At 39.8% G+C, this 20,835-nt stretch overlaps 2 protein-coding genes across 3 annotated transcripts; one reads left to right on the top strand and one right to left on the bottom strand.

Annotated features, from left to right (window-relative positions):
• The first annotated feature begins 6,074 nt into the window (after window positions 1–6,074).
• LOC124644535 (zinc finger protein 33A-like) lies at window positions 6,075–10,439 on the top strand. Of its 2 annotated transcripts, XM_047183974.1 has the most exons (6): window positions 6,075–6,225; window positions 7,008–7,137; window positions 7,700–7,905; window positions 8,616–8,868; window positions 9,422–9,620; window positions 10,120–10,439. In XM_047183974.1, exons 2-6 carry the CDS (start codon window positions 7,022–7,024, stop codon window positions 10,150–10,152), a joined length of 807 nt encoding a protein of 268 aa, XP_047039930.1. In that variant the 5' UTR covers window positions 6,075–6,225; window positions 7,008–7,021; the 3' UTR covers window positions 10,153–10,439. The 2 variants fall into 2 exon arrangements, with proteins under 2 accessions (XP_047039930.1, XP_047039929.1); XM_047183973.1 differs by having other exon boundaries at window positions 9,422–10,439.
• Window positions 10,440–11,114: 675 nt separating this feature from the next.
• On the bottom strand, window positions 11,115–19,560 carry LOC124644536. Its single transcript, XM_047183975.1, has 5 exons — window positions 19,223–19,560; window positions 18,780–18,944; window positions 17,487–17,702; window positions 15,496–15,574; window positions 11,115–11,348 (listed from the first exon to the last, which is right to left on the bottom strand). Exons 1-5 carry the CDS (start codon window positions 19,500–19,502, stop codon window positions 11,219–11,221), a joined length of 870 nt encoding a protein of 289 aa, XP_047039931.1. The 5' UTR covers window positions 19,503–19,560; the 3' UTR covers window positions 11,115–11,218.
• Between the last annotated feature and the right edge of the window lie 1,275 nt (window positions 19,561–20,835).

Genomic DNA, 20,835 nt, shown 5'->3' with positions numbered 1-20,835 from the left:
TAGAATTTTCAGCTGTTTTCAGTGTTTTAGTGATCTTCTGTGACTTATTTTTGTGATTGTGTGTTGTCCTTGTGTTTGTTACCAGTAGTGTAGTGTTATTTAGGTAATTAACTAGGCTTAACAAGCACTATGGAACTCAATAAACCCCCCGACCCCGATCCTCCCGACATCTCTGCATTTGCTCCTCTTTCCCCCAATTACCCACTCTCCCAATTCGCCGATGTTGCCTGCAGCATCGCGGACTCCCTCACCTCATCACCCTCGAATGCCAGGAAACGCTCCGGAGATGATGCAAACATTGCCGTGTCAACCCCGCCACCGAAACAACTAAAGAATTTAATTGGCCGCAGCAGGTACTCTGCTACTGATAAGGCTCCGTTCATTGTACACGTCTCTCGATTGGAACCCCAGCCTAACACCGGTACCTCTCTGCATCCAGTTACTTTTGGCATATTCCTTCAAAAACACAACATAACCTGCATTGTCCGCGATGGCGTTAAAAAAGTTGGCAGGAACCGTGTGTCGGTAGAATTCAAATCCCCTCAGGATGCGAATTCATTTATTATTAATAACATCCTTCCTAAAAATAGTTTTGTTGCGTCTATCCCTACTTTCAACATTACTCGCATGGGTGTTGTTACCGGTGTGCCCACTGATCTAAATGAAGAGGAAGCTCAAAGGTATCTACAAGTCCCCTCAGGTTGTGGTGAAATTCTAAAAGTGCGACGCATAAATAGGAAAGTGGTGATTGATGGAGTGACACAATTTAAGGCAACAGAAACATGTGTTCTAACATTTGACGGTCAGGTATTACCACAAAGAGTTTTCTGTTGTTATACTTCCCTCCCAGTCCAACAGTATGTCTACCCCACCATCCAGTGCCGTAAGTGCTGTAGGTTCGGTCATGTGGAACTTGTTTGCCGGTCTAAACCCCGCTGCAGTAAATGCGGCCATGATCACCCTGGTGATGGTTGCAGCATTTCTGAGGCGGAGGCATTTTGTGTGCTCTGCTCGGGGAATCATTTTGCGAATAGCAAATCTTGCCCGGAGCTGGGCAGACAGAAGGCCATTAAGACCGTTATGGCTGAGAAGTCCCTCTCATATGCTGAGGCCAGCAAAACTATCCCAATTGTTTCTCGCAACTACGCGAATGCTACAAAAGCAGTTCCTGCCCCCACTCAGTCATATCGCAAAACCGTTTTTCTTAAGCCGAAGACCCATGCCCCTCTATCTCCCTCTTACGATAAAGCTGCTCATCAGCAAATCATTAACTCCCCTGCATCTTCACAGCCTGATGGCTGCGCTTTAAATAACCCATTCGTCGATAATAATACTTCATCACTGATAGAAATTCTTGTTAAACTTTTAAGTACAATTTTATCTTCTAATAATGCACAAATACCGTCCAACGTTGCCTATCAACTAGTTAACTTGCTCTCAAATATTAAAAATGGCGTCCCGTCAAATATTCCTACAATGGAATGTGAGGAGCGTGTGGCATAAGAAACACGACCTCATATTCCTTCTCAATAAATTCAAGCCTTTGGCTTGCTCAATTGCTGAGACTTGGCTTACCCCGAGTCTCAGTTTTAATATACCACTTTTTAATATTCTCAGATGTGACAGATCTGATGGCTATGGAGGGTCGGCTCTCCTTGTTAATAATCGTGTTCCACTCTCAACCCTAAGCCTTTCTGCTCTGGATGGTGACATGAATGTAGTCGCAGGTAGAGTTGAAGGTATCACAGTTTTATCTGTCTATATCTCCCACCCACAGCACAGGTTCTTAGGTACTATTAGAGACATCCTAAACAATATTGTAGGACCCGTCCTTGTTATGGGTGATTTCAACTGTCACCATTTTAGATGGGGTTCCAATCGCTGTGATTCTTTTGGGGAAGGTTTAGTAGAAATCTTGGATGACCTAGACCTTTGCATCCTAAATGATGGTAGTCCTACTCGTAGATCCCTCCCCGGTCAGCAAAAGAGTTGTGTAGACCTCACATTCTGTTCAGTAGAGTTGGCGGCATCAATTCATTGGGAATGTACTAGCCTTACGCATGGTAGCGACCATTACCCTATTGTTATAACTTTTCTTAATAAAACCTATTTAGAGAAAACTTCTCCTCCACTATTGAAGTACAACCTGACCAAACCTGATTGGTCGAAGTTTTCATCTTTACTGGAGGAGAAAATCAGTTTGCTTCCAAATTTAACTTCGAGTTCCCAAGTTTCTTCTGGTCACTGCCATGCTAAGAGTTGTTACGATGGCTTTATCTCGGCCATTACTTCAAGTGCAGACACTTCCTTTTCATTGCGTAACTCTGCCAGAAATAAAATCCCGTCACCGCCGTGGTGGGATCAAGAATGCACATCGGCTGTCAAAGAAAGGAAAGAGGCCGAAAAACAGTACAATGAAGCGATGAATAGCGACAATCTCCTACGGTACAGACGAGTGTTTGCTCAATCTCGGCGGCTTCTTCATAAGAAGAAACGTCGTGGTTGGGTTAAGTTTTGCACTTCTCTATCCCCTTCCACTCCCATATCAGCAGTATGGAAGAGCATTAACCGTTTTAGGCGAGGCTGCTCCCCATCTATCTCCTCCCCCATCACGAGAGAAACTGCTGAATCCTTCTTCGACAAAATTGCTCCAGCCTATGTTCCTTCATTTCCAGAACTTCTGCTACCGCCTGTAAATATTTTGGACGATCCTATGAATGAACCATTTTCGTTGGAGGAACTTGATGCGGTGTTACGTCATGTTAGGGATTCCGCCCCAGGCATAGACGGCATACCGTACTCATTTGTAGCTCATTCCGGTTCTCAAGCTAAGCAATACTTCCTGGAAATTATCAATTATTGCTATCAATATGGTTGGGTTCCTGACCAGTGGAAAGTCCAAATAGTTATTCCGCTCTTGAAACCTGGCAAGACTGCTGATGATCCGAATGGCCTTAGACCAATTGCTTTGTCCTCAGTGTTGGCCAAGTTACTGGAACACTTAATTAAAAATAGGCTTGAGTGGTTGGTTGAGTCTAGGGATTTACTGCCGAGCCACCAGTTTGGCTTTAGAAAGGGGCTTAGTACCATGGATAGTGTGGCAATTTTGGTAACCGACATCCGTACAGCCTTTTCCAAAAATGAATCTGCTGTAGCCGCATTCCTTGACATATCTTCCGCATACGACAGCGTTCTTCTTCCAGTTCTCAGGCAGAAACTGCAACAGCTGAGGATTCCGGGTAAGATGGTACAATGTATATGCGCACTTCTTATGTCTCGCTCATTAATGCTCAGAGTGCAGGGGGAGGTATTCGAGGTGAGGCAGACGTGGAAGGGCCTTCCTCAAGGCTCTGTTCTAAGCCCTTTACTCTACAATCTTTACACGGCAGACATTGGCTCCAGCCTTAATTCTAATTGTCATTTACTGCAATACGCTGATGATCTGGCGTTGTATGTTGTCAATCCATCCATCGAGGATGCTGCCACATCTCTCTGTCTCTCCCTGGACTCTCTGCACACATGGCTTCTGGACCATGGTCTCTCATTATCCGCCCCAAAAAGCTCGGTAGTGATCTTCTCCCGAAAACGACTGATCCCTCAGGTCTCAGTGAACATCCAAGGTCAAGGCATCCCCATAGCCAAAAAGGCAAAATTTTTAGGGGTTTATTTAGATTCAAAATTATCCGGTATTCACCACATAAATTATCTAATCAAAAGATGCGAACGAGTCATCTCCATTTTGAAAGCTCTTTCTGGGGTCTGGTGGGGGGCACACCCCTTCACTATGAAATTAATTTATAATGCTTTAGTCCGTAGCATTCTGGATTATGGGTCACACTTGGTGATTCCTGGTAACAAGGGTGCCTTGGCCGGCTTAGATAGGATCCAATCTCAATGCCTCCGGATCATCACAGGTTGCATGAAGTCGTCGCCTATTAACGCCTTACAGGTCGAATGCGCTGAACCTCCTTTAGCCCTGAGACGTCAGTACCTTGCTTCCCGTTTTTTGTCCAGGGTTATTCCTAAATCATCCCATCCTCTCATCCCAAAACTCAGAGAGCTTGACACTCTTTGTCACAGCTCAAAATATTGGGAACATAAAGAAATCCCCTTATTCCTTAAAGCATTCCGATTTTTTCAAAATTTAGAATCTCCTATTGCATCACATCCCAGGCTTCCTTTATTTAATTATCCCTATGATGTACTTTGCTTCACTCCTAATATATTTTATAATATTGGCATATCTAAAAACTCCCCATCGGCAAATTCGACCTTTAATGCGGTTTTGGGTGAACGATGGTCTGGGTTTCAAAGGTTCTTCACGGATGCTTCCAAATTCAATGACGGTTATACTGGAGCCGCGGTTTATTACCAGAACTCGAAAATTATTATGAAATTCAGATGCCCAAAGGAGTCTTCTATATTTACAGGCGAGTGCGTGGCATTATTGGAAGCTTGTCACTTTATAGAGTCCCATGAGATCAACTTCGGAGTTATCTTTACTGACTCCCTTAGTTGCCTCCAAGCCCTATCCCAGAATCCCTTTAGATCTAAACTCCATTGTCCTATTGTCCTAGATATCAAAAAGTCCCTTTTCTCTTGCACTCGGCAAGAGAAAGTTGTCCACCTAGTTTGGATTCCCAGTCATTGCGGTATAACGGGAAATGAATGTGCCGACGCATTGGCTAAAGATGCATGCACATCTGAATCAGCGGACCTTGCACACTTCTCCCTTCAAGGGCATGACCTACTAAACGTACCTAAATTGAGTCTTGAGACCTCGTGGCAGGAATGGTGGAATATCTCCAGCAGAAAGAAGGGTAGTTCGTACTACGCTATCCAACCGGCAGTAAAATCGAAACCGTGGTTTACTCGTTTTAAAAAATACCCTAAACAAGTTATTTCGGTTCTATGCAGGATACGTTTAGGACATTGTTGTACTCCGGTCTTCTTGCGCAAAATTCGGGTGCAGGACTCATCTCTCTGCGAGTGTGGACTGGATGAGGGTTCCCTGGACCATATATTTTTTAATTGTCCCAATAACTCATCTTTTGATTTATATGGTCGTCTCCAAAAACTGAAGATTCCTCTCCCTACTAATTTCCGTTCCCTCTTAACTTACTCCTGTCCAGAACTGCTCCAGGCGCTATTGATGTCCATCCATCGTAATAATATTAAATTATAAACTCTGGCCTATCTATTTAGACCACTGTTTGTATAAATGTGGTATATATGTTACTTGTTTTATGTTACTAACATTTTGTTATTATTTATATATGTAAATGTATTTCTGTTTGTTTCAGTGCCGTCCTACTAACACGATAAGTTACACAAGTTTGACTACAACATCAACTTAATTTTGTCTTTTTGTCAATCACAAGCACTACTTGCTTCTCCTTCCACTTGTCATTGGCAGAATCGTCGACGTTTGCATCGACATGGATTGCCATAAATAAAAATAGAATAGAATAGAATGTTGTTTATATTTTTTGTATTAAATCGATTTAAACTATTTAAATGGTGAAAAAGTTTTGTGTTTATACTTGTGAAAGTGAATCCTATGGTGGTTACAATATATCGTTCCACAGGTTAGCTAATAATAACATTTTCGTAAACCAAACAACTAGGGTGCCCATGAATTCTTGTAATGAGTGAAAATATGGGTGATGGATTTTAAAACTGTTGTACTATTGTTATAGCTTCCCAAAAAATGAAGAAAGGCGACATAAATGGCTCAGCAGTCTATATATGAAGTAGAAATACAAAAAAAACAGTCTTCACTTCGAATCTTCCTGCTTTTATACTGCTAATTCCCGCTAATTATTAAAAGCCTTCATAAGTATCTTAAGGTCACAAACTGCGTAAGTTAAAACTTCAATACCAATCTGCGTTTAATAATCTTAGCATATTCGGATTTGTCTCACTTAGCTTAATCTCATAGTCACCCTATTAGAAAGGGACAGACAGCCTCCGTACTAACTGTTTCACTCGGCTCGTTTTTTGGGTTTATATGCGCAGTCCTGTTTACTAATATTATGTCTATGATTTTTGACTGACAGTAGTGACAGTCACTGTCAATCCATTGAATCAGTTGTTGTATTGTGTGTAGTATTGTTGAATTGCGGATAATTTTGTATCGGTAATTTTTCTGTGATTTATTATGGGACACGAACAATAAAAAGTAATTTTTACACAGGATCGGCTCCTGTATTATCTTAAGAACTGGTAAGTTTCACTTTTTTGTAACAAATCTAAAATAAGTCGTAAGCATATTATAGCCTTCAATAACTTTAAGCCTATATGTCTAACTAAAGAATTTAATTTGGTAGACACAGTACGATACTAAAAAGCACGTAATAAAATAGTAAATTCATAGTTTGAGAAACACACGAATCAAACACAGCTATGATACGATGTTCCATCATGAAGTTCCAGTTCATATCTTCCGGCTCCATCATCAGATCAGTTCGACAGTTCCATATTATTGTATTGTCATCAGAACTTCATATATTTGCCAATTTTCTTTTAGCTTCTCAGTGACATGTAAATCAGTTGGTAAATGACACAGATCACTAACAAACACAAAAAAAAATACAAATATCTGGATTGAGGACCTTTATCCTCATTTTTGAGAAGTAGGTTAAAAACATAGGGATATAATCTTCTTATTAACCTATTCTATGTCTAAACACAGATATTAAATTTTCTATCTATAATAATATTATAAAGAGAAAAACTTTGTTTGTTTATTTGTAATGGATAAACTCAAACACTACTGGACCGATTTTAAATATTCTTTCACCATTAGAAAGCTATATTATCTGCGAGTAACATAGGCTATATTTTATCCCGGTGCGGGCAGTAGGTCCCACGGGATGCAGGACAAACCGCGGGAAAACGGCTAGTAGTTTTATAATTAGCAACATACAAGCGTTTAAACTCATAAATATCAAATGCTCATCTTTCTTCGTAAATTCATTATTTTTTTATTTGTTATTATCATACAGGTCAGACATCAACCATGGCAGAGGCTCCGGAATCTTCCACAGTGTTCGTGGACGTGGCCTCTGAGGCGATGTACCCCATAGCGCCGGAGGTGGTTGAGGAGCCTAAAGCAGAACCTGATATGAGTGAAATGTGAGTCTATTAACTCTATACTATGTATACTAAAGTAATAAAGTTTTTTTTTGTTTTATTATTTACCGGTAGGGTCCGAATCTACAAAACCAGTTTGAAAAAATTCATGCACAGTTGGTATCTATATTTCATCCCAATACGAGCAGGGGTTCACACAGGATGCAGGGGAAACTAGAAAATTATACTTTTTTAATTTGTTAATTAACAATAACTGAAGTGTAAATGTGTTATCTATGTAAATGTTTCTTATTCCATAAAAAATAATAAGGGCGAAAGAGTAAACGTTTTTTAATTTATACAAATTACATTGTATACAAATGTACATATCAAACATTGTTTAAGGTTCTTCTAACCTACTGACAGACATGTGTTGCTGGGGAGTTTGTTGCGCCACTTCTTCTTCCCAGCAAAAACACATAGGAAGTGGTGAATGGTGGGCGTTTTGGGGGCTGTCTATTGTAAATTCCTGACGTTCAAAAAGTGCTGTCTTGCAGTTAAGTTTGAATAAATGATTTTTGATTTTGATTTTTAAAATTTAACTAAGACAATTTCGATTCCACAGCGGACCGCTGCTAGTAGAAAAAAACGCCACAAACACAGCTCGTCTCCGCTGCCCAGACTGCAAGCGGTACACGGCGACCACAGAAGAGAAGATGCTAAGACATATCCGTAAGACGCACCGAGGAGAGAACCCGTTCCAATGTTATATGTGTGATTACTCCACGTATAATAAGGTTTTATTCGAAGAGCACGTGCGGATACATCAAGGTTAGTTTTTCAATTATTTAGTACCTATTCTCTGTCATAGAACATTCTAGAGGCAGTCGTTACAGGCAGTCAGATGTCAGAAAGTCTGACACCAGTTTTAATAAGGGTTATTGGGTTGCGCGGGTAACTGGGTTGAGGAGGTCAGATAGGCAGTCGCTCCTTGTAAAACACTGGTAGGTACTCAGTTGCATCTGGTTAGACTGAAACCAACCCCAACATATCAAAAAGCTGGGTGGATGACAATATTTTTCAAGGAGTATTGGGTTGCTTGTGTCCTTGGGCACTCTGGTACTCAACTGCAAATGTTTAGACTGGAAAGTAGCTTTAAGACGAGACTGGTACGTATAGTATGTGCAAAGATTTTTTAAGGTTCCATACCCAAAGAGTAATGCCCGTTTTCACCAACAATCTCTTAATCTAAGTGCCACTTAGAATAAGGGCTCTCCCAATTTTGACATAAATAACTATGTATAAGGGACACCTAAATTTTGGTGAAAACGAAATTCTTATTAAGTGTTCCGTAAATGCTCTTAGGGAATCCCTAAATTTAGAGATTTGTTGGTGAAAATGGGCATGAAACTGTTGTTTTTGCCTGTTCATCAACAATTTTATGGAACCCTTTGGTCATGATACTTAATTCTATTTCATTTAATCGCCGCTCTAGGCAATCGGATAGTTAATAGTTAACAAAGCAAGAATTTTGTCCTCAGGCATAAAACCTTACAAATGTTCGTACTGCCCCTACCGCAGTGTTTCAAAGAAGAATACCAAGAAACATGAATTAGTTCACCGGCCCGACAACCCTAGGAAGTGTGACCAATGTGGCTTCATAGCCAGGCATGAGAAAGGGCTCAAACACCATCTGCGTATCCATGGTGACAATGAAGACCTAGAATGTTCGCTATGTAAACAAAGTTTCAGTGATGTGGCGGGCTTCAATAGTCATAGGAAGTCGAAGAAAAGGTATGTTGTTTTATTTTTATTTCAACATGCTTATTTAGCTTCACTAGTTACTATGTATGTAAGAACATCTTGAAATTGTATTTATTTAATTTGGCACAAATCTTAATCATCAATCTTAATTTGACACACTTCTCGGTCTTGATGAAATTTTGCACATGCTCTGAGTTTTGATGACAATACATGTCTAGCTAAGAAACGCCATTACAAATCCAATATGGCGGCCTATCCAAGATGGCGGACTAGCTCTTTGTAGCCACCCACGATATGGGTATCAAATGAAAGGGCTTCAAAAATCATCAAATGACCCCTCCCGCTGTGGGTTAGCAGCGGTGAGGGAGTGTCAGACTCTTACTGACTAAAAACCGTCGTGTTCCGTCATAGGCCTTTTATGTACCAGGGCTGCGGTAACTCGCGCGAACAACCCGCAGATCAAATGAAAGGGCTTTCAGTCAAGTGTCAGGAATACGACATTATTAGTGATAGGGTGCCAGATTTGATAAACACTGTGACTAGTATTGCAACATTTACTAAATAAAAAAAGTTTTTATTCCAGATGCCCGGAATGTAAATCGATGTTTTGCAAATCGATAATAGCGAAGCATAGACAAGAAGCGCACGGCGTGGTCGGAGAGAAGAAAACAAGCAAAAAGTCTTTAACCAAAAAGAATTTGTTCACTTGCGCTATATGCCAGTGGGAAGGGAATACTAAGCCCAGGATATTACTGCATTTGATACACCATCCTGATCAAGAAGTTAGTGAAAAAGTTGTCGATACATTGATTTTGAAACAGTTGGGTATTATGAAGATGTGATTTTGAGTTAGAGAAACTGCTAATTAAGGGTGCATCTACATAGTGCATGTAGCTGGAGCAAGTTAACACGCGCAAGTGACAAGAGCACGCGGGTGGGTATTTTGCTTTGGTACACGCGCGAGTCGCTGGACCCGCACGTTTTTAAAATGCATGTACATGCCTCAACATCCGCGAGCTACTTGCACCGTGTATATGCACACTATGGTTAAGCAGGTCCAAAGGCACGTTAAATTGGTGGGTCCTGTCATTTGAACATCTTTGGCCGACGTTACGGGTAGTCGGAAGCCAGAAAGTCTGAACCTTGCCGAGTCTTACCAAGGTATATAGAGTTGCCCGGGTATAGTTATGGGCACGGATAATGAGCTCTCGGTGGAAGAGTGGGGATCGCGTTGCGCACTGTACACTTAAGGGAATAAACCAATAGATCACTTCTGCGCAGGTGAAGGTCAGGGCTCCCTGCCGAAGATTATAACTGGTTTAAGGAGCTCAGATCGAGGAGTTTCGGGGGTTTGAGGAGGTCACTTCGAGGATCGGAGGTTATCGAGGAAAACGGCAAAAAAACAAATTCGGTCTATTATATCGTTTCTTGCAATCGGTAAAAGATTTATAGCGGAAGTGGCTGAGGTTTTTAAATGCCTTAATTCTTGACGATTTTATGTAATTTGTAAATAGGTATAATTTATTATGCTACGTTTTTGATAAGACTGTAAACAAAAATAAGTTTAATTGAGGTTTAAAATAAACGAACTTTGAGTATCAGTTATCTTTATTTTTTTATGGTAAATTGGGTATTCTTCGAGTAAGTTACAATACGTCTAAAGTCTAAGTTCAATGACACCAATTCGTCTCTTTTCTTAAAACAACTGTTTATTTTGAAAATTGAACGCGTGTGTGAAAATTCGTAATAACCAGATGTGTTAAGAAAACTGACGCTTTTGATGTCGGTGAACTTTGGTCTTAAATCTTACAAAAAGTAATGATTGAACCGTTGTATGTCGGAGCGCAGATATACGCGAGACACAATTGATTTTCAATTGTTTTTTAATAGGCATGGTGAATGAAAAAAAGTAAATAGTCCCCTTTTAGATAACCATACAATAATGGACACGTATTTTTTCTTTTCAAACAAAGAACAGCGAAGATACAACACTTAAAGTTTGTGTTACGTCACTTTAGTTATTTACATAGACGTGACGTCACGAGCCCCCACTCTCAAACTTTGTTGCGTATCTTAAAGCGTGTATCTTAGTAAATATTTACCGTCTTACCACAAAAACTTTTAAACGTCAGTTTATGCCTTGTCTAAAAAATGTCAAATTATGACGTTGACATACGGTTCATTTTGCAGCCAAAATTTTATTAGACAAGTGTAAAACAGGGTTTAAAGTTTTTGTAGTAAGGCCCATAATGTTTTGCTGAAATAAAAATACGTGTCGAATATTTTTTGGCAATCTAATTAGAATCACTATTTTTAACCCTTTCGCCATGATTATTAACGGTATACAAGCAGTTAGATAATATTTTTCCTATTCTGGTGTCTATCCTCGGTTCTCCAATCTCTCTCTCTCTTCTGGTGTCAGTATGTGCGAGAACTTGTAATCTCCCGCCAACCAGCCGTAGTGACCCATTGCCGACAGTTGTTCAGAAAAACGCGCGAAAGTCAGGAATCTGTAACGAAATGAGATCATTTACCGCTGTTACCAATTATCTATCTATGATTTTGCGTGCTAAAGATAGAATTTTGACATCAGCCATACAAGTAATGTGAAATTAAGCTTCACTTGTAACTATGTACTTATGTAAGAAAATCTTGCTATCTTAATTTGACCTACTTCCCGGCCTTTGATTTGGATTTTTCTAAGTTTGTATGTACTTTCTAAGTATATCCTAGATACCATTGATTGTGTTTCGGATGGCACATTAAACTGTAGGTACGGCTGTCATTGAACATCCTTGGCAGTCGTTACGGGTAGTCAGAAGCCAGTAAGTCTGACCAAGGGGTATCGGGTCGCCCATTTAAAGTCGCTCCTCGTCAGCGGCGGCCCTAGCCATTGCGAGGCTACGTGCGGCAGGTCTATGCGAGGCTCTTTGTCCTACGTGAAAAGTACCTAGGTACGTGTTGCGAGAGTAGGTAAGCTGGTGTTTTGATTTAGCTAATCGTCATGTTTGAGGAAAAATGCTCAAGTTAAACAAATCAATAAAATTTTATTTTTACTACAGTTTGTATTTAAAGAATCACAAATTTAATTAAAGCAGAATAATCGAATGAATGAGCAACGTCATTTTCGATCGAAAGAATAGCAAGGGCTGACAGTCGATCTTGTGTTATCGAATTCCTTAATCATGTTTTAATAATTTTAAGCCTCGAAAAACTGCTTTTTCGATAGTATTTTTTTTATTATTCGAATTCTCAAGACTATTTCGGTAGTGGGATAAATTTCAGTTAAATTATTTTCTAAATATATTTCAGCACCGAGATAATATTCAGCTATTCGTATAACTGATTCAGGGCCGTCTCTAGCTCATGTAGCGCCCGGGTGCAATGATGACCCAATACCATGGGCGTAGCCACACTGGGGCAAGCTGGGGCACTTGCCCCACCCTGGGCCCTGGCTCTGACCTATAAGGTGTCTGATTAAAAATTTTTTTTTTTACTAACTCTAACTAACAACATCAACAATCATATGTACTATCCGTAAGTAATTGCACAAAAAAATTGTCGACTTTGAAAAGAACGCGATCAAAACAAAATACACGTTCGAGTTCCCTAACGTGCGCGGTGCACGCGTCATTTGAAAGCGAGCCGTATTCCCTAAAAGAATAGTTGCTATGTGGCGTAGCGAGCCGAGCCGTCCATCTAATCCAAAAAATAATGCATTGAAAGAGATGAAATGGTAGACGTGATCAAAATTTCGGAAATACAATTTTATCCTAGTGTAAAAACCGCGCTCGCTATTTTGCTTGCCCAGCCATTTACGACCTGTACAATAGAACGATCGTTTAGCATAGTGGTTCTTAACCGGTGGTCCGCGGGCCACTGGTGGTCCCTGGAGGCATTCCTAGTGTCCGCGAAGCTTAAACTGCATCTACGCTAGAAGAGTCGAGCACGAGCGGAGCACGAGCCGAACAAAATTTGTCTAGAATGGACCAACTTACAAGCCTCTAACGACCACGCTCCGAGCATTTCGTTCGTGCTCGGCTGCGTTCCGCCTGTTGTCGGTTTTGCCCTTGTGACGCCCGTTATAAAAAGGGCTTGGTTGGCTGCAATAGCAGCGGCTACTGCAATATTATTATATCGTCCATATTCGCCAAGAACCGCGAAATTACTGCGGAAAACTACGTTCGAGAACAGTGATCGTTGTAGGTTCGTTGTACGTCCACACTTGACGCCGCGAACGACGGCTCCGCTTGTGCTTCGCTCGTGCTCGGTTCGTCTAGCGTAGACCCGCCTTTAGGTATCTAACTTTATTTTTATCGACTTATCTATGCGAGCGAGGGGGTTTTCGTATGGACGTAAATCGGGTGTGTCGTGCCTAGTCCCCCCATTCATGAAAATGTACATTTGGGCGACATTTTACGTAGTTTTTGGTTATGAGTCTTAAAAAATAATTAAAATTTCGCGCTCGCTTCGCTCGCGTATTCAAAAACGATATTATTTTTGTATTTGTCAAGAAACAAAAAGTTAAGTACGTTTGGGCTAAATTTTACGTAATATTTGGTTTAAGTTCGATAAAATTTCAGGCTCGCTTCGCTCGCGTATTCAGAAACTATATTTTGCATTTGTCAACAAACAAAAAGTTAAGTACGTTTGGGCTAAATTTTACGTAATATTTGGTTTAAGTCCGATAAAAATTTCGCGCTCGCTTCGCTCGCGTATTCAGAAACTATATGACCTTATTTTTACATTTGTTAACAAACAAAAAGTTAAGTACGTTTGGGCTAAATTTTACGTAATATTTGGTTTAATTCCGATAAAAAATTCACGCTCGCTTCGCTCGCGTATTCAGAAACTATATGCCCTTACTTTTGGCTTTTGTCCTGTGTGTGATTGTTTATTTTCTGTACCTGAAAATATAAACCTCTCAAATTAAGAGATTAACAAGTTTGAGATTAACGGCTCAAGATACAAAAAATCGGAGGGCCCCCGCCCCACCCCCGGAGGATAGGTTGACTGCTGCCCCACCCTGAGCCCAAAGCTGGCTACGCCCATGCCCAATACCACCTATGGATTGAAAGATTGTGACTTGAGTAGTCGTAAATAAAGAAAGTTTATACGGAAACTAGGAGTTATTTTCTTGTTAATAAAAGGACTTAAAAGCGGCGCTACCTTCTAGGTTGGGCTAAAAAAATTTTGAGCTTTCGGTCACTAAAGCAGCTAAACTTGTATAATAAAAAACAGTGCAAGGTCAAGTCGCGAGCGTAGCGACCGCGAAAATTTTTGAGTTTTGGGACATAAAAGTACTGTAATCAAGTTAGAAGGAAAGGTACTGTCAAGTGAACAGCTGCGAGCGTAGCCAGTGAGAATCTTTTCAAATTGTTTGTTTAAGGACTCTCAAATTAAACTCGGAATTAAGCGTAAATAAAAAGAATCCGTGACTGGATCGAGAGCCAGTTGTTTTTGTTACTTTGGTGTTCCAACTTTTTGTTAAATTGAGGACTCAAAAAGTAAACACAGAATGAATTAGAAATAAAGAAAAAATGCACATTTTTTTTCTTGGACGAGATATATATTTTTTTATATGAGTGTGGGTTGTAGCGCGAGGCCAAGCGCGAAGGCACAGTTCGCACACCCCTAGGCATAGCTGGGCACCGTTAATAAAATTGTTAACTGCGTTAATCGTTAATCCGCTACAAAAAAAGTTAGCTTCGTTAAACGTTAAAGCGTTACATTTGGGAAGAATTAACGCAAGTTAAAGTTAATCGTTAATCCGTTAACTACTTGTAAAATTGCATTTTTATATCGTAAATAAATAAATGTGTAATTTAATCGTTGGACATAAGGTGCATATTCCCCTTCATAAACATTAACATGTTGAAGTTCTCGTCTGAAAGCGGGGCTCGTTTTGGTGTTAAAATATCTTTACCCGTGGAAAACAGACGTTCTACTGCAGCGCTTCAGGGTATAGCAGTATTGTATTTAATAAATAGATTTATAAATATCTGTTCCCCGAGGAATCCGGTGCTCCAATACCTACTCTTGACATTGAAAGAGCAATTGAGCTGAATCGGGGGTCAAAGGTATTCGTACAATCTCTTGGAAGAAGGCACCATAGACCACATCCACACAGTGCGGCAGATTATACAGAAGACCGAGGAGTATAATCAGCCCCTGTGTCTAGCATTTGTGGACTATGAGAAGGCCTTTGACTCGATTGAAAGTTGGTCTAAAATCTGGTGTTTCATTCGCTGCCACGCGCCGCGCTCGCCGCGCCCGGCACTTGTCTGAACCTGCTTTTCGCGCCTCGTCCCGCGGAGCGGTGCGGTAAATTAATAGTAGGCATTGGATTAACGATTAACGGACTTCGGCATAATTAACGGAAGTTAACATGTCCGTTAACATTTTTTAAAGTTAACTTAAAAGTTAATCCGCTAATCAAAATGTTAACTTCGTTAATTAACGATTAACGGATTAACGAGTTAATGCCCAGCTACGCCCCTAGGGCCGCCAGTGTTCCTCGTAAAGCACTGGTACTAAGCTGAATCCAGTTACACTGTCAGAAAGTCTTGTCTTTGTCAGAAGTCGACCCCAACATGGTTGGGAAAAGGCTCGGAGGATGGTGAGTTATTATATTAGTGACCAATGTAGGTACAATACCTGGATGAGGCGCAGTATGACCACGAAAGAGGTGAGTCTTGAACAATTGGTTCTTCTTCGTGGGGTGGCGCTTTGAACTCTGAAACAGTGAGGGTAAGTACAAAGGAATGTCAGGTATTATCGTATTCTCTACTTGAGTAGGCATTTGCCTATAACATTGCCATTTGTATAACATAAAACGCATGCAATAAAGTGTATGCTAAATATGAATGTAGAGATATGGAGAGGAAGAGGAAGACCTAAAGATGGATGGATTGCCTGAAAGATGACATCAGGCCCGCCGCTAGCTGTTAGTTCGCCCGCGTGCAAAACTGATTATGCCGCCCTACGACTACATATTATACCGGGTTTTGTCAAAAAAAAGAAAAATTCGTTAAGATTATGAAATACGTATTTTAATTAGGTACAATAAATATATTTGTTTACTGAAGTGTAAAACTAAGCCACATAATCATTACAAAAACTTAACTCTTCTGTGTAGTGCGCCTGGTGCGATGCAAGAAGAGAGAAGTAATTGTAAATAAGCGCAAGCGAAGCGAGAGCGCAAATTTTATAGTTTATGGTCTACAAATGCAATGTCCGTAAATGAGCTCATGTAGCGCCCTTGTGCAATCATTACCCAAGTGGCACCTATGTATTGAAAAATTGTGATTAATAGGTATTATACCAACATATGTCAAAGTGCTTAGAACAGATTATGGCTAACTCAAAGTAACGAAATAAATATCTAGGTATAACAATGTTGAAATTTAGTAAAAAATGTTATTTATGGTTTTTGGTGGGTTTCCCGTTGAAAAAGCCAACGCAGAAGAGATTTTCTATATGTAAGGAAGCGCGAGCGTAGCGAGCGCGAAAATTTTTCAGTCTAAGGACAAACACACAAAACAAATAAAAACCAGCATAAATTAACAAAGCAAAGTCAAATAGTAAGATATGCATAGAAATGAAGTGCAAATGTATACGAAGCCGCGAGCGAAGCGAGCGCGATTTTTTCCTTAGAGTTTTCATGAAGTAAACATGTCATAAAAAGCCAAAATAAACAAAAAGCCATAGCGCGCGAAATATGTTTTTTCGGAATTGAATGCCTCAATAATTAAAGAAAGATAAATTGCGATCTCTGACATGGAGCCGCGAGCGCAGCGAGCGCGATTTTTTTTGGGATGCCAAAGCGAGGGCGGCTTTTTCTGAAATTTTATTGCTAATCTACTCATCTAATTTTATTAAAATATTTTTATTACGTAATTATGGTTTAATTTTGCCGCCCCCTAAATCGGAAATATTGAAATCAAATCATTGGTAAAAAGATATCGTATTTTTTAAATATTACATGATAAGTCGCTCGATTTGCCGCCCCCTAGGACGTGCCGCCCGCGTGCGGTGCAAGCCTCGCCCGCCTACGGCGGGCCTGGATGACATGAATAGGAAGGGAGTGAGTGTCAGTATGACGAGTGACAGGGGAAAATGGAAGAGGAAGATATATTGCGTCGACCCTAAATAAAGTTGGGAACAGGGCAGGAGGAAGAAGAAGAAGATAGCATAAAAACATTGTTAACAGTTTTTTCTTGCGGGTCAGCGCTGAAAACCAGCGCTGTTGTCTCGTGCCTGCGTGCGCGAGGCACAGCATTTATGCTGAGCACTGTCCCTTTTTCGCAAGGTGGCGCAAATGCAGCGTATTTAAATGTATGTTTGTTCTGTCATTAGTTTTATTGCTTTTGCGTCGTTTGCGATAATAAATGGTTTTTCTTTCTTTCTTTCTTTCTAACCTACAGACAGACATGTGTTGCAGGGGAATTTGTTGCGTCACGCCATTTCTACCCAGTAAAAATGTGTTTTTACGGAGTGGTTTCTTTTCTAAATTTCTGACGTTCAAAAAGTGCTGTTTTGCAGCCTAGTTTGAATAAACACAATCGTGGAGACTTTATACGTAGATAATGAAGCACGTATCGGGCAACTAGTATTAGTAAAGACAGAACATTAAAAATGACACAAACCTTCATGATTCTTACAATAATATAAGTCGCCTAAACAATGGTTGATGAAGGTCAAAAACTTGAAATATTTCCCGAAGCCCCTGTTTAAAGCAATGCAGATCGGAGAGTAGACGTCGGGACACGAATGAGGACATATATGACCGTCGAATGCCTCGTCTGTAGTGTACAGTGGGCTGAACGGCTTTTCTTCCTTGGCTTGGCGTAGAGCATCGTCATCTAGAAGGGAATGGGAAAGGAACTCATTTTAACTCACTATTGTAATATAGGAGAACAGCCTTCGAACCCGACAATCGTTTATTGTCATCGTTATGGTTTTATAAAATAGTGTTTTTAACCAGCTGTTCCTAGGGAGTTTGTTCCACCACTTCTTCTTCCCAGCAAAAACGTTTTGGGGGCTGTCTTTTGTAAAGACCTTCAAAAAGTGATGATTTTCAGCCTACTTTGAATAAATGACTTTTGATTTTAAATTAATAAAGGTAAACGTATTGTATCATGTTGGGCGCCCAAAACTTGTACTGTGGGCGCCGAGTCCGATTCTTCTTTCCTCGCGAATGCCGCGACTGCATGAAATCGACCCACAGGGGCCCGATTCTCCTAAGTTAATAATGTCAAAATCGAATAGAAATCGAATAGCAATATGATCGCAATAGCAGTTTTGACCATATCGGGCATTCTGCTACTAATAAAAGACCAATCGTATTCGATTGACATTTGATTGGTGTGCGATTGGTCTGCTATTTTGGTAATTTTGATCTATACGGTAGTTTGCTGTACAATCATTTTGCAATCGTAAATCATTTGCAGACAAAATGATTCATTATTGAATGACAGAAAAGGATAAAAACGTTTATTTCAAAGAAAAAATTAGCGGAATGCCACATACGCTTCAATCGTAATCGAGTCGGGATCGGATCTCAGTCGAATCGAGTCGAACGTCAATCGAATGTTGCTTAAGTAAAATTAGGAGAATCGGGCCCCTGGTTTGTATGTAGGTAATATGAAACGATTTTCACATCAAAGCGGCAGCAACCTGGGCCCCGATTCTCCTAATTTTACTTAAGCGACATACGATTCACATTCGACTGAGATCCAATCCCGACTCAATACTACCGTATAGACTATAGACCAAATGGCAGACCGATAGAATCGAATGTCATTGGAATACGATTGGTCTTATATTACTATCCCCGCAGCCCTGTTGCCCTCAGCTTTCGACCGATTTCGTGCAGTCGCTGCAATTGCTCGCTGCAAAACGCACCTTAACTTGCAGAACTTGGATAGGCTTGGATTTACCTTCATTGTCGTCTCCGAATGTAGCTTCAGTGCCGTTTATTTCTTTCGATTCGTTTATTTCTGAAGAGTTTGTAGCTAGAGTATCGTTTAGTTCTTCACCATCACCGATCCGCCTTGTTCCTTGGAAGTGTTCCGCACAACTGCCTGAAGTTACTATGTAATACTCTGAAAGGTTGTACATAATATAGAGAATAGTATGTTAATCTATACCTACTATTATTATAAAGAGAAAAATTTTATATTTTTGTTTATAATGGATAAACTCAAAAACTACTGGACCGCTTTTTTAATTCTTTCACTTTTGAAAGCTACACTTTTCCCGAGTAGCAGGCTATATTTTATCCCGGTACACAGTGTTTTACAAGGGGCGACTGGTTATCGGACCTCCTCAATAACCTCATAATATCGTATGGATAAATTGTACTGTTGCATCTGGTATCTACCTTCTTCAGGATGATCACACATATTACTCAAAAATAAGTAACATCCGTTCCCGAAGTCTTTGTAAAACCTTCTCTGACCCACTATTTTTGCGGCACATATGTTCGTATTATTAGATTTACACGCGATGTCTCTCTTAGAACAATATTCCCATACATTATCATATTTTAAATGAGACCTCATATTGTAATCCTCTTTTATTTCTGGCATAGGAACGTGTACGGCCGCACTTTTTGTCTGTGTTATTAAAAATAAAAAGTACAAATATTGATTGGCAGCCATTTTGGATTGAATAGTAATGGCGGGAAATAGGTAGATAATTGAATTATCTTGGTCGTTGACTTTTATTGATTTTTTGAATGAAAGATAATTAATTTTTATGTTTTATAGCCACAGGCCACAAGAGTTAGTCATAGCCTATCTTGATAGGCTGTATCTAACAGGCTATATCTAGCCCTGTATATAACAGGACCCCAGAAGAAATATGGTTTTCAGTCAGTCAGTAAGATTCTGACACTCCCTCACGCTGTAACCGCAGTGGAAGAGGTCACTTGATGATATCCCGCCAAAAAAGTTATACACCCGCATATAGATACATAGGTTCCGAAACCACTGAACCTATTTAAAAAATCTTCAACTGTTGTTTAGTTACAATCTTCCCGAGTAACTTATTTTATCCCGGTGCAGTAGTTACCACGAGAGGCGGGTGAAACAGTGGGAAAACGGCTACATAAAGTAAGTAATATGTAACCTTGTAATTATGTAAACATTATATTTGACTTTCACATTTACAAAAATAATAAAGGGGAAAATATGTAAACATTCATAGGCAAAGAAAACATCCACCTTCATCAGGCATCAGTTGGGTAAAAATACATTCAATAAAATATTGTTAAAGCGAAGGTTTTTAGATTTTATTCGTACCCACACATCCTACCTCTACCTACATTCTTTCTACGAAAATGGCTGCCAAGCAGGGGCACGATTCTATTACTTTTACTAAAGCGACATACGATTCGCATCCGACTGAGATCCAATCACGACTCAATACTACCGTATAGACTATAGACCAAATGGCAGACCGATAGAATCGAATGTCATTGGAATACGATTGGTCTTATATTAGTAGCAGAAAGAAAGAAATGAACATTAATTTGCTTATGCCATGTTATTTTATTAATGCCCGCTAAGGTTAAAACGGCTACTGCGATTCAATTTCTATTCTATTTTGACATTATTAACTTAGCAGAATCGGGCCCCTGGTTTTACAAGCAAGCATCGATATATATGTGTTATGGACCAAGTGATAAATTGAGCAGTATACATAATGCCCGGTCATTATGAAAAATGCCCAATATGAGAGCGCAATTTGATAATAATTATTCAAATAATCAAATTGACCGGGCACTATACATATTGCCCGTGACCTTTTGGGCAAAGTAATACAAGCAAAGTAATAACATATTTATATTCAATTTTTTATTGTTATTGCCATTTAATTTAAAATAAACTAAATATTAAACCACTTAAATAATCAGCCTCATGATTTGGATTAATTATGAAGGACTTCTGCCTTAAAAATCCACTAGTTTTTGCATTTAAAAGTTAAGGAAAG

Source organism: Helicoverpa zea, chromosome 30 (assembly GCF_022581195.2).
Source record: "Helicoverpa zea isolate HzStark_Cry1AcR chromosome 30, ilHelZeax1.1, whole genome shotgun sequence".
Lineage (NCBI taxonomy): Eukaryota > Metazoa > Arthropoda > Insecta > Lepidoptera > Noctuidae > Helicoverpa > Helicoverpa zea.
The sequence above is the reverse complement of the archived record's forward strand: the minus strand, read 5'-3'. Positions and strand labels throughout refer to the sequence as shown.